The following is a 13,502-nucleotide window of genomic DNA, read 5'->3' on the forward strand; positions in this document are numbered from 1 at the left end:
ACGACCACCATTGCATCATCACACAACCATCGCACGAGCACCATTGCACACCACACAGCCATAGAGGATTTGTGGATTTGTGAGGGAGAAAACAGAGGAAACACGATAAACAGAGGACTGTGATCACCTCCTTTATTAGACTTAATAAAACACAAAAATAAAAAACAACACACAAAAGCAAACTGGAAAAGAAGAAAGGAAGGAAGTGAGGGGGAAGGAGCCAAACTCCCACCCCCTCAAGCGAGTTGTGGCTTGGAAAAGATTTTTTTCAGAGAGAAGGGGAAGGGTCTCTCTCTAGGACTTTTCCTCGTAATGCATAGCATGAAATTTAGCTTTGTTGACAATACTCTTACTCGTCCTAATGCCACATGGATTCTAATTCCATTCTATTTGTCAACAATCATCTACTCCAACAGCCCTAGCGAAGAATGGCTGGATTTAAAGCAACAATTTTCTCTAGTGTAATTATTTTATGGAAGATAGATATGTGCATCTTAACTACTGAACAAATGTCCATCGCCACTTACTGCAATATTATCAAACCTCATTGGGATGAGTTGTCCACGTTACTAACTCTTCCTACATGCTCTTAAGGTACTTTGTCAATTTTTTTATTAGTACAAACCTTACAACCTTACAACTTTGCAAAATTAGAACGTGTTTCAGTTTTGCTTTCTGGTAATGGATATCTTTCAACCATATCAATATTACCAGCTAATGGTACTATTTCACCCACCACACCACCATCAACCAACCTTGCTGGAGTTTTCTTCTTCTTCTTGAAATTTAGTTTCGCTTTCTACATCCTCAGATTGGGTGCACAAAATGCAAAAAAAATAGTGCGCAAAATGCAGAGTTTGAAAGTTGAAATTAGAATGTGACAGTAAGGATTTCTTACGCATTCGACAGCCGACAATGGTTGAGGAGAAGATCGATGGATCAGTAGTCAAACTCAAAATGAACACAACAATGGATCAATGGTCGATGGCAGGCAGTGGTGGAGGAGGGTGACGGTGGTGGAGGACACGACCATTGCGACTCCGTTGAACATAGATTGAAGAGATGAGGGAAATTTTTCAGATTTCAGATACCTGCTCGGACATCGCTATTTTGACAAAAGATGGAATCAGACATTCACGATGGAAGAGGGGAGAAAACATGAGGGCAAGATAATGAAAATGCATCTTTAAAAAAGAATGTGACCCTTCTTACAAAATCATATGTATAGAATTGCATTATGCGTGATAATTAGAACCGTCCTTGAAAGTCCTTGCAACAATATTGATATTGGTATAAAAAAATCTATTCTTAAGCCGATTTGTAGAGTATAAGAAATAAAATGTTTATACACTATAATTTAGTTTGAAAGATCAATTTTAAAATTTAAATTTAACAAATCAAATCTTTTTCTTTAAATGATGTGGATGATGTGTTTATACTTTACACACCGACTTGATAATAGAATAACTCGATTGATATCCAAAACCAATTTAATAGATTTTGGATAAAAGGAGGAAAACCAGGAAATATACATAAATTGAATCTTAATAATATTTATTAAATATTAATTATTAGTCGAATTTCTTTCGAATTATAATAATTATTAAATCAGTATTAAATACCCACCTCTCCTATATATTGCATTATTGAATTTAATAAAACAAATTCATCAGTCACTATTTATTTATTATTATATTATATTTTACATTTTATGAAAAATAAACCATATTAATAATAATAATAAAAAAATTATATGTGGGAGAGTAGAATTCCTCCTGAACTTAAAAGCCAAATCCTACCTGGTTTTACACCATTGCCCACACCTCCCTTCCTCTCAATGTCTATAGAGCTCAGACTTTCCCGTGCTAGTCGTATCTATCGCCCTTCTGTAACTCTCTCTCTCTCTCTCTCTCTCTCTCTCGGTTTGTCTAAATACGTAGATATAATCTCTAGAGAGATGACTATTGGAATTTCAGGAACCTCTGGAGGGCAAGATCATTGTGAAATCTCCTTCTTCGATTTCTCACTATGGAATTCGCCTTACTCTCAACGGATCCGTCAACTTGCAGGTTTGAGTCGAGCCTCTTTTTGGATCCGGAGAAAATGATTTTATTAATGAATGACCGAAAAGATACATAGAAAATTTTGAGACTCGTTTCCTTTTTAAAATTTCGAGCCGGCTAGAATAGCTGTAAGCTAATTGTGTTTGTTTGCTATCCTTCTTCGTTTGGGTGCTATCTAGTGAAATTCTTTCGTTTGCTTTTTGGTAACACTTTTTGCTTAAAGGTTCGTGGTGGATCGGCTGGAGTTATCGAGTCCTTTTATGGGGTTCTCAAGCCCATCCCCATTTTGTAAGTTACTTTTCTCGGCTGTTCTTGTTTCCAGAGCTAAAACAAATTGCAGTATGCTTTTGAGAACACTAACTTTGCGATAAACTCTCCGTGGCTCATGTTAATTCAACCATAATTTCAGTTAAAATCCATTCAGCTCTTTTGCGCCGTGGCTTGTGAGAAAATAGAAATTGTGATTCTTTATGAATTGTAATGTACTAGTACTCAGAGCCATCCCCTTGAGTTTGAAATATATGTTAAATCAGTAATTTTACTGAAGGCTTGTTGCTTCCATTAGAAAACTGGCTAGCCTGGTATTTACCATAACTAGGCTGGCTGTATCAATGGAAACAACAATAACTGGTGTGATTTTACCCAACATTTGGGCTGCTAGAGGATTCTTTAGTTTGCTAATATGTAACACCCCTTCATGTAGGTCAGGAATGTTACGTACATTCATAACATAATGCCCGGTAAAGAGATTTAGTCTCATAAAATACCTCATCTATTGGATCATAAAACTTGACTAGCATGACAGTCTTTCATAACATAAAAGCTGAAAAATAAGGAAATGACATAAGCTAGTTCTAGGTGATACCAACACTGCTTAAATGTCTAAATCATACACTAAGTCTCTGGAAATTTATTCTACTCCTAGCACTCCTGCTCTGTATCCACAAAATCATCATCTGGGACAGCAAAATCGAGAAACAAACAAATGAGTTGAAGACTCAGTAATAGCACATCATATTGTAAACGTAACTTAGTTTAACATTAGACTTAATTTTGAAAACTTACATACATCGTCGCATATATACATAACATATAGATCATTTATTAGTAACATAAGCGGAATAAAAAATAATCATGGCAATACATGTAACGTAGATGCATGAATGACTGACTCCATGCATTTCCTATCATTCGTACATAACCTATTCCTCTTGTCTTTCACTTACTTAGTAGGCATCATAACATTGCGTGCATTTGTCCAATTGTCGTTGACTGTATATAACATATCATAACATAGGGTAAACCACGCTTGGGTGGTGGCATCGTCTAACGTATCACAATATATAGTGAAACGCGCTTGGATCCATGTTATCACATAGCATATCGTAAACCACGCTTGAGTCCGTGGCACCGTCTAACGTATCATAACATGTAGCGAAACACACTTGAGTCCGTGTTATCACATATCATATGGTGAACCACGCTTGAGTCTGTGACACCGCATAACATATTAGAACCTGTGGTGAAACACGCTTAGGTCTGTGTCACCTCATAGCATATGGTAAACCATGCTTGAGTCCGTGGCACTGTATATCATAACCTTTGGTGAAACACGCTTGGGTCCATGTCACCTCAAAACATATTAGCTTATGTGGTGGACCACGCTTGAGTCCATGGCTTGTACATCCACCCATAGTTTAAGGTCAATCTTAAAGCTTACTTGTCATTCATGTCTTTTCTTATTAACTTTCATAATGCATGAGAACATGTTTGACTTCATGAATACTCTTGTGCATGGCATACTCTTGTGCATGGCATAACATTATACATGGCATATTAATATAAGTCTTACACCACATAGCATAACATAGGCATGGCATAACATGATCTAAACATTACATGGCATACATATGATTTTCATAACGTCTCATCTCATCCATCTAACAACAATCCATATCAGCATAGCATACATAGTCTCATTTGCAAACATATCATCATAATTCATCTAGGTTCATGAAAAGGGCTAACCTTGTATTGGCTCGTAGAAAAGTGTAGTTAAACATCACATTTTTCATGCACAATCAGAATAATTACAGCACACATATAATTATGATTATGCTACTTACCCCTTAGCGCTGCTTCCACAATCTCACGTCTTAGCTCGTGACCGAGAGAGAGAAGAACCATTGCAACAGTGGGTCTGGGTGGCTGGCCGAGGGTCACGGTGGTGCAACTGGAGGGTCCCATGGAATAGTGGGGATTTGACAGAGTTTGGCTGTCTGGCGGTTTCTGGGCAGCGTGGGTGGTGCTCCGACGTCCTCTGTGGTCAACGGTGGCAGTGGCATCTTCTGTGGTAGTTCCCGGTGAGGTGGCAGTCTGGTATGGAGAGAAGGTGTTATGGTGGCTTCTGTTTTCGACGTGGGGCTTGCTGTGAGAATGGGTTTGGCCGTGAGTATGGGCAGTGGCTAATGGGAAGGTTTTGGCCGCAATGGGAGCTGCTGGTTTGATGGAGGAAAAAGCGTTAGGAAAAAGAGAGGATTTATGGGAGGGTTTTTTGGTGAGAGTTGGTTTCCAATTAGGAAACTATTCAAACTAGGAAATCAAACAGAGAGATGTACTGGGTGAAGATAGTGGAAGAAACCCAATCAACTAAAATCACTATTTTAAAACAGATCTGATAAAATATTTACTAAAATAATAATTATTATTATTATTATAAAAATAATAATTCTAAGCCCTAATTTAGGACCCGTTTGTTACATAATAACCCAATAAATCTGTAATGAGGTGCAAACTTTAATGCTTTTTTTTTTTCTCCACTAAGTTCTTTTTATTCTCATGGGTAAGATAAATTACAATTCGTATTTCCTGACCCCTTAGTTTTGTCTGATTTGGAGATTGGTGTAAATTAATTGTTTTTCTCACTTGGTACTTATAAAAAAAATTGTTTTTCTCACTTGGAAACAGGAAAAAGAGCATAGAGGTTAGACCTTCTGGAAAGATTGGTCCTGGTACAGCAGAGGTAGTGTATCTGTAACGAGTAATCTCTTTTAGTAATGCTTTTACTTTGAAACAATGTTATGATCCTAAATAACTCCACCTATGTTGCAGTACTACTGGTGGAACTTCTCTAGTGTTCTAAAACCACCTTTATGAGCATGCAATTTTAAGTCTTTGGAAATTTTGAAATGTGGTATTCGATGGTATAGGAACTTCCATGGAGGTTGTCTTTCTCATGTTGCATGAAGTGCCTTGTCATTGTTGACATTTGAATATTTCTCACTTAAATGTTTGTTGGTGTGTATCTCTACGCTTCTTCTCCTTTCCAGTCTACAGATCCCCCTTTGATTCATACTTTATTCTCTCTCTCCCCAATTTTTCTTTCAAAGAGGTAAAATCATAGTAAATGGACTTTTTTATCTGCAATTGAGTTTGCTCTATGTTACATTTTAAGGGAACAGAAAATTCCTATGGTGTCCTTTGAAATTTATAATTGTTCATGTACCGTGGCAGATACCATTTTCCATGATTCTGAGACAGCCAGGAGAAGACAACTTAGAAAGATTTTATGAAACCTTCCATGGAGCCAATATCAGCATACAGGTGTGTATTTTTCTTCTTAGAAAATACTTTATTGTTCATCTTCATGCTGAGAGAACTATTGTATTTGGCTCTCATTTTGCTCCTAATAACATGTTTGATTCTGGATAATTAATAAATCCTTTGATAGTATTTAGTTTCTGTAGATATAATGAGAGGTTATCTTCACAAAACAATATCTACAACAGTGGAGTTCATAGTTGAAAGCGATGCAGGTATTGTTTGATCATATTTCTTAATATTATCTTCTCGATAGTTACATAAAGCTTCCTTCCTTTACCTGTGTTTATGTTTTCAGCTGATCTTTTCGAGCGGCCAGTTTCTCCTGAGATGGTTATCTTTTATATCACTCAAGACACACAAAGACACCCGCTGCTTGCCGAACTAAAGTCAGGTGTCCTTATCGCCATCCGCTGCCATTCCCCCCCAGTTTTTCTTTTAAACTCTGTGTCTGGGATCTTGGTTTTTTCCCCCTCTTATTTGTACAAAGATTGCATCATTTCAAATTATAACCACTTCGTATAAAGACATGTTATTAAAGTGGCGTCTTTTTTCTACTCTTTATAGAATGCGGTGTATCTGACTATCTTTTAGTCACTTGATCCACTTCTAATGAGAATTTTGCTGAATAGGAGGATTCCGGGTGACAGGAAAGATGTCCACTCAATTTTCTTTATCAGATCCAATCACTGGTGAACTAACTGTAGAAGCATCCGCACTTCCCATTTGCTCCATTGACATTCACTTGCTTCGAGTAGAGTCAGTTCTTCTTGGGGAGAAAATTGTTACTGAAACCTCTCTGATTCAGACTACACAGGCACGCAAGATATATCTTCTTAATACATCTCAAGTTATTACTCAATTAACATGCCATATAACATACTCTTTAATTTTTTTTCATTTTAATTTCTTTTCATTTATTAGATTGCTGATGGAGATGTCTGTCACAATTTGACTTTGCCTATCTATGTAATACTTCCACGTCTTTTGACTTGTCCAACAATCTTACCCGGGTGAGTTCCCTATTACAGATTATTCTTCTTAAATCTCTTATGATTCCCTTTTTCTAAGAATAAATAATAGTGAAAGCCAAAAGTTTCATGCTTTTAGGTGTGATTACCAACTCAACTCAATGGAACTCAAATCTCTTATTTGCCCCCAATGAGGGCATTTGTTTTCTTGGGTATTTTTTTTAAGAAAATTTTTTCCTTGGTGTAGCTCATTATTCCACGCACAATTGGCTTTTAAGTGCGATTACCAACACAACTTAGGCCTCATTTGTTTTCGTAGATGAGATGAGATGAATTGAGATAAAAGTTGAAAGTTGAATAAAATATTGTTAGAACTTTTTTTTTTAATAATATTTTTGTTTTAGGATTTGAAAAAGTTGAATTGTTTATTTTATTTTGTGTGAGAATTTGGAAATTTTTTTTTATATAGGTAAATTTGGGAAAGTTGTAATGATGACATGAGATGAGATGCGATAAAATGAAAAGTTTTGTAAAAGTAAACGAGGCCTTAGTGTGTTAGGAATTTTATCTTTTTTCTTGCATTCTTGGAAAACCTAGAACCTGCACTCTTTTTCTCCTTTAGCTACCAATCAACCCATCAAACTGACTTTTGAAATCCTTATTGGTCGTTATCCAGATCTTCCAATAACATATCAATCAATGATAGAATAATATTTGTTTCTGAACTGAAGTCTTCCTTTGGTGTAACTTGTTATTCCATGCACAATTGGCTTTTGAGTGCAATTACCAACTCAATTCAGTGTGTTACAAATGATCTTTTTTCTTGCATTCTTGTAAACCCTACACGCCACACTTGTTTTCTCCTTTAGCTACCGAGCAACCCATCAAACTAACTTTTGAAATCCTTATTTGCTGTTGTCCAGATCTTACAACAACATATAAATCAATGATAGAATAAAGGGATATGATATAACGGTGTTGCTTATTAGCTTATATGTTGGACTGAAACTGGTTTTTTGGTGTTACATGATTTTGTTTGGTAAGTAAGAAGTAATTTTATTAGAAACTAACGAATGTATAGGCGAAGCCCATGTACACATGAAGTATACAAAAGAAAACACCTAGATACATTCTATGAAACAGAAAGCGACAACAGAAAATCATGAACAGAGATTCCGTTAGTCACTAAAGCAGAAAATCAAAGCAATAAAGAATGCACAAAAAAGTTCTGGATTTGCTCCAAAGTATATTTCTTGTCATTAAAACACTGCTGATCTCTTCCATCCAAATGCACCACATAAAACACGAAGGAACCATCTTCCAAGCCACATCCACTTAAGCATAACCATGAAGCCTGTTCCAACATGCAAGAAGATCAACCACTCTCAAATGCATCACCCAAGCCAAACCAATTCTACAAAAGATGCCATCCCACAAAGCCCTTGCCACCTCACAATGCAAAGCTAAATGATCCACGGTTTCCCCATGCTTCTTACACATGAAACAACAATCCATAACTACAATACCGTGCTTCCTTAAATTGGAGTTCATGATTTGATGCCATGATATTGCTTATTTGACAAGTCAGGAGTAAGTCTTATCTGACCCATGATAGACTAAAGATAACTTTTTGTCAAGAACAAAAAATCTCATATATCAGCTCACCTTAGGGTGTGGGCAATACCTCAGTACAATACCATTGCAAATAGCTCAAAGAAACGTACATGTACACTCCACACTATACGAGTCAAAAATCATTTGCATCTCAAATAAGGTAAGCCCGCTTTTTCAGTCATCAAAAAACCCCTCACCTCTATTTGGAATGTCTAGCCAATCAAAGTATTCCTGCCTGATTTGACAAAATAATGTGCCACTCGATTAACTTCCCAGAACGCATGCTCCCATGTTAAAAAAAAAAAATGCTTACAAACCTCAAAAAGTTCATCCCAAATCTCCATCGCATCGTAGGAATTCTTCCTTTTCTAAACAACCATTTAACAACAACTTGAGAATCTGATTCAAGATCCACCCCTTTACCTTGTGGTCTCAAACATAGCCCATCCAAGATTACTCAAAGACAACTTATGTTGTTAAATTATGTTGTGTCTCAACTTAAAATCTGACAAGGATAGACTTGTTGGACTTATCTGCTGAAGAAAAAGGAGTGTTGAGAGGCAAAACCTATATGGACATTAGTCTTTAGTCTGCCTTTGCCTGGTAACAATCGCTCTTCTTGAACTTCAATTTGATATACACCTCATAGAAGCACAACACTGATTTTGCCTAAAACAAGCATTTGAACTAATTTCCTCTTTAATGATGCTGGTTGCTCTGTAATCTTAAACCTTCAAATGTGACCATGTTTGTTGATTTTATTAATATCTTTCTCAGTTGATGGCAACCCATAGCTGCCTTACCTTTTAATTTTAGTAGATTTATTTCACTGATGTGCCTTCCTTCTTATGCTGCTAGCGTCATTTTTATTGACAATACGTAAAAGAAACTATTTGCACTATAACTCCATTTAAAATTATATCTTGCAGTCCATTTTCAATTGAATTCAAAGCTTGCATAGTCATAAGCTTTCAATCAGAGCTATCAAAATTGCATTCAAAATCTGATCCCACAAGCCCTAGACTTTGGGTAAGCATCATCTTCTCTGATTACTGAAAAAGATGGCAGTTTTGTATTTTCGGGTTCTAATCAATTGTATCTAAAATCTTATTTTCATCTCAGATAGCGATGGAAACTTTGCCACTTGAATTGGTTCGGACAAGATAGGTTGATTCGGACGGAGACAACAGTGACCAAGATGAAGATGTGTATATGAAGTACCTTAAACTTCTGACGCTATATCTTTTATTAATTTTAATCTTCCAAATTTTGAGTGCTTCACCAATGTAAAAAACTGACGTGAAAAAATATATTTATAATCGTGAATTATGCAACTGCTGCGTAATTTGTATCAGTTTCCATCAACCATCAAGAGTGGCTTTTGCATGGTATAAAATAGAGGTAGAAGGACTTATAAAAATAAAAAATAAAATAGGGGTAGAAGATGGAGATTAAAAAAAGAAAAAAAAATGTCAAAATGCAAAAATACCATTGGTAGCTGCCAAAGAGTGAACACTTTTCAATCAAAGCAAATAGATTTTTGGTATCAAGTAAACAAATACGTATCTCATCATATTATTAAATAATAAACTGGGAAAATAATATTTAGGTTCATGCACATATTAGTAGCAACCAAACCAAAGTTAACCTTATTCTGATATCTTCTCAAAAAGACTATTGATTACTTCACTCAACTGAAAACTCAAACAACATTGTGTGTTTATACTTCTCACCGGGTTGAACAACAACAGATGGGAAGTTCGATTGGTTTATGGCATTTGGGAATCCCTGAGTCTCCAAACATAGCCCAGCATGCTTTCCATAAACAGCACCTCCTTTACCGGCGACTCCATTCACGTAATTTCCTGTATAAAACTGCATCCCAGGAGCGTTGCTCCACAGGTTAAGGACCCTAGAGCTCGACGGGTCCTTCACTTTGGCGGCATGTTTCAAACCTGATTTCTCTTCCCCATGGTCTAGCACATAGTTGTGGTCATACCCTATACCAACCTCATGGATTGACTCGCCTACCCTCTTTTCATAGGTGAAATCAAAGGGGGTGCCTTTCACTGGCATGATCTCACCAGTAGGGATTGTGTTCTGATCCACAGGAGTAATATGGTTTGCCCAAATCTGAATTGAGTGGTCAAGTATGTTCCCGGAGTTGTGGCCAGCTAAGTTCCAGTAAGTGTGTTGAGCTAAGCTTATTGGAGTTGGCTTGTTCTCTGGCACAGCTTCCATGTCAAGTCTCAGTGTTGTGCTTGAAGTAAGTTTGTAGGTTGCAGTCACAGAGACATCACCTGGGTAACCTAGTACCAGAAAAAAACAGATATAAAAATAGAAGGTGAGAGAGAGAGAGAGAGAGAGAGTTATACCTTCCTCCCCATCATGGGCGTGATATTTAAAAGTCACTGAAGGGTTCTCGCCTTTTTTATGTTCGACTAGATCCCACACCCTTTTATCAAATCCCTTGTGCCCTCCTAAAGAAGGGGGAAAAGAAAGATAATGAAGAAGAGAGAAAACAGAAATCACCATAATTCTACACAAACACAGAACTCGTGAAATTTCAGTTGACCTGAAGATAGAATTCCAAGGGAACATGAACAATAAAAACATGGACTTGTTTTGTTTCTGGCAATCATTTATTAGTGTATCTTGAGGGTGATATAAAACTATCGTGTAGAACCTGACTATTCTTCGAGCCAACCTATCAAAGATTGGCCAGAAACAAAAAAAGAGCTGGGAAATCTGTTTTAGGAAAGTACAACTTGATTGTTTTTGCTAAATTAATAATGCAGAAAGGTCCTGGATAAATGCAGAGTCTATATATCTAATCTCAAGTAGTTTGCAATCCACTTTTTATCAACACCCTCATCATGGTAATAACCACAGGCAATAATGAAAATTTGATACGGATGATCTCTTCAAGCTGCTTCAAGCAAGATGAATGCCGAACAACTAATAACATAGACTTAGAATTGATCATAGAGTACGCCCATCACAGTGAAAAGGACAATTATAATAGTAATATAGGAGCTTTAATTAGACAATTTTCTAGATTTTTTTAATTCAACAAAAAGAATACAAGTCTCCCGATCTTCTAAAAAAAGTGAAAAACAATATTCCATGTTTGTACTGGTTTGGATGATTTTGTGGTGTTAGATAGATAATGTTTTTCTTCTACACCTTGATTTTGGGCCTTCTTTGTATGGCCGCCAAAGTGCACTTTTTTCTAAAATTCATACCCTAAGGTGAACCATCATTTTGAACAAGCACCTGCACGCTAGATGGCAATGTTCATATTTATGTCGAAAGAGAACAGACCGAGGAATTAAACTTGGAGAACCATATATTTGTTATTTGTTACTCGTTCAACATTCAAACAACAAATTAGAACCACTTTTGGCTACTTCTAGGAGGCAATGAAATAGACAATTTCGCAGACATTTTTTTTATATATAAGTGCCAATCTTGCAGACAATTAGAACTAGTGAACCACAATTTGCATACCATGCTGCCCAGAAAAGAGTGATAAAAAATAGAAAGAGCTTCACAATTTTCATACCATGGAGACTGTTTGGAGGCTTGTTGATGGGCAAAGAGAATTCAACCCCATTAAGTGTAAATTTTCCATCTTTGATTCTGTTAGCGACCCGACCCACAATGCAGCCAAAATAGGGCGCAGCACCTTTCTGATCATAAAAATACAAACCCACGAAACCATGAGATCAAACCAATGCTTAATAATCCAGGAATTAGAAACAGTTAAACAAAACAAGAATAATGATAGAAAAAATCTATTCATCATCCCTTTTCTCATCATCCTCTCATCATCCTATGATGTGGCATTAGATGATAGGTTCACAAGTGAAATATAATAAATAGTCTCAAATCATCTAATGCCACATCATGTGATGATGAGAATTAGGATGATGAGTATAATTACTATGATGATATGCCTACCCTACTTTTTTAAAACTCGGTTACAACTACCAATGTGATAGTGCCATCTCATCAAAAACAAATGACTTGAAGAATATAGCTATAGCAAAAATCATAATTTTATGAATACTATAGCAAGTTGAGACTGAATCAAATGACATTGCAGAGAAAGTGGGTAGAATACACATCATCATCTCGTAAGAATTGTTCAAATAAATTCCCCACAGAAAAATCAAATAAAGAACCTATTCCCATTCAAAAATCATATGCCCAGAAAGATTTAATTAAACATGAGATCACCACTATACAACAAAATGAATAAGCTTATATAATTGCAGAAGAAAAGGTGTAAATAATTCTCATCATCATCCAATTGAACATCCTCTAAGAAGATCGCTGGCTTCCACAATTAATAAATAAATAAATGGAGAAAAAACCAATCATGCAGAAACCATTACACCCACAACCAAATTCATCATCATTAGATCACCACTGTACAACAAAATGAAAATCAGAAGGGTTTACAGAATTTTACCAGATATGGTTCAAGAGAGTCGAATCCAAGAACAACATCAGCCAATTTCCCTTCAAAGTATCACGGAAGTCAGAACCCAAAATCAGTAACATTCCCACAAACCCAGAAAAAAGAAAAGAGAAGAAAGAAACGATTCTGAGAAAAAACACAGATGAGAATGCATGGCAGAACACATATACCGTCTTTGCCAGGTACAGACAAGGAAGTGATGGTGCAGCCCAGGTTGGTAATGAGAACACTCATTGTTCCATTGTTGAGTTCAAAGAGCTCTGGCTTCGTGTTCGGATCTGCCATTGGAAATTCTTTGAGACTTCAAAGGACTCAGTTGGAGAGAGTTGTGTGATTCTGGGGAGAGATGTCAATCTTTTTTATTACGGTAGCATAATAAGAGGAATCGGATTCTATAAAAAAGGAGGGTTGAAAGTTGAAACGTGGGATGTGGCAGAATGACATCATCTTAATCACTTCAGTTATGTTTCTTGGTTGTGGTTTTATCTTCTGTTCCACATCAGCTTTGTTGACCCCGACAAACGGAATTTATTTAAGAAAAATGTCTTATATTTTTATTATTTTTTAAAAAATATTTTCATATTTTATAAAAAAAATTATAGATATAAAGTATGAGAGTAAATAATGATTGATATATAATAAATTCTTTTATTTATTTCTCTTTTTTAGCCAAATTTCATGAAATTTGAAAATCAGAAATTTATTGGTGTAGAAATAAAGAAAAAATCCCTATATAATAAATGAGGATAAAACTACTTATTCAAAAAA

General features: G+C 36.0%; 2 protein-coding genes across 3 annotated transcripts; one reads left to right on the forward strand and one right to left on the reverse strand.

Annotated features, from left to right (window-relative positions):
• The first annotated feature begins 1,780 nt into the window (after positions 1–1,780).
• LOC108980348 (vacuolar protein sorting-associated protein 26C) lies at positions 1,781–9,610 on the forward strand. Of its 2 annotated transcripts, none has more exons than XM_018951238.2 (11): positions 1,781–1,888; positions 1,977–2,069; positions 2,287–2,351; positions 5,031–5,085; positions 5,577–5,666; positions 5,794–5,878; positions 5,962–6,057; positions 6,296–6,480; positions 6,588–6,676; positions 9,178–9,277; positions 9,375–9,610. In XM_018951238.2, exons 1-11 carry the CDS (start codon positions 1,838–1,840, stop codon positions 9,462–9,464), a joined length of 999 nt encoding a protein of 332 aa, XP_018806783.2. In that variant the 5' UTR covers positions 1,781–1,837; the 3' UTR covers positions 9,465–9,610. The 2 variants fall into 2 exon arrangements, with proteins under 2 accessions (XP_018806783.2, XP_018806784.2); XM_018951239.2 differs by having other exon boundaries at positions 1,782–1,888; positions 9,371–9,608.
• A 184-nt stretch (positions 9,611–9,794) lies between these two features.
• Positions 9,795–13,173, reverse strand: LOC108980349 (galactose mutarotase). The gene is made up of 5 exons (XM_018951241.2): positions 12,905–13,173; positions 12,726–12,775; positions 11,814–11,940; positions 10,624–10,728; positions 9,795–10,557 (listed from the first exon to the last, which is right to left on the reverse strand). The coding sequence occupies exons 1-5, from the start codon at positions 13,017–13,019 to the stop codon at positions 9,935–9,937; spliced, it is 1,020 nt and encodes a 339-aa protein (XP_018806786.2). The 5' UTR covers positions 13,020–13,173; the 3' UTR covers positions 9,795–9,934.
• Positions 13,174–13,502: the final 329 nt, after the last annotated feature.

The sequence above is a fragment of the Juglans regia genome, chromosome 6, assembly GCF_001411555.2.
Source record: "Juglans regia cultivar Chandler chromosome 6, Walnut 2.0, whole genome shotgun sequence".
NCBI lineage: Eukaryota > Viridiplantae > Streptophyta > Magnoliopsida > Fagales > Juglandaceae > Juglans > Juglans regia.

Bases quoted from the DNA above. Each gene is read 5' to 3' on its own strand.
- LOC108980348 (XM_018951238.2), top strand. From the start codon at position 1,838: ATGTCTATAGAGCTCAGACTTTCCCGTGCTAGTCGTATCTATCGCCCT. The intron at 1,889-1,976 runs GTAACTCTCTCT...TTGGAATTTCAG, and splicing joins GTCGTATCTATCGCCCTTCT to GAACCTCTGGAGGGCAAGAT. The intron at 2,352-5,030 runs GTAAGTTACTTT...ACTTGGAAACAG, and splicing joins CTCAAGCCCATCCCCATTTT to GAAAAAGAGCATAGAGGTTA.
- LOC108980349 (XM_018951241.2), bottom strand. From the start codon at position 13,019: ATGGCAGATCCGAACACGAAGCCAGAGCTCTTTGAACTCAACAATGGA. The intron at 11,941-12,725 runs GTAAAATTCTGT...TTTTATGATCAG, and splicing joins ACTCTCTTGAACCATATCTG to AAAGGTGCTGCGCCCTATTT. The intron at 10,558-10,623 runs GTATAACTCTCT...TTCTGGTACTAG, and splicing joins CGCCCATGATGGGGAGGAAG to GTTACCCAGGTGATGTCTCT.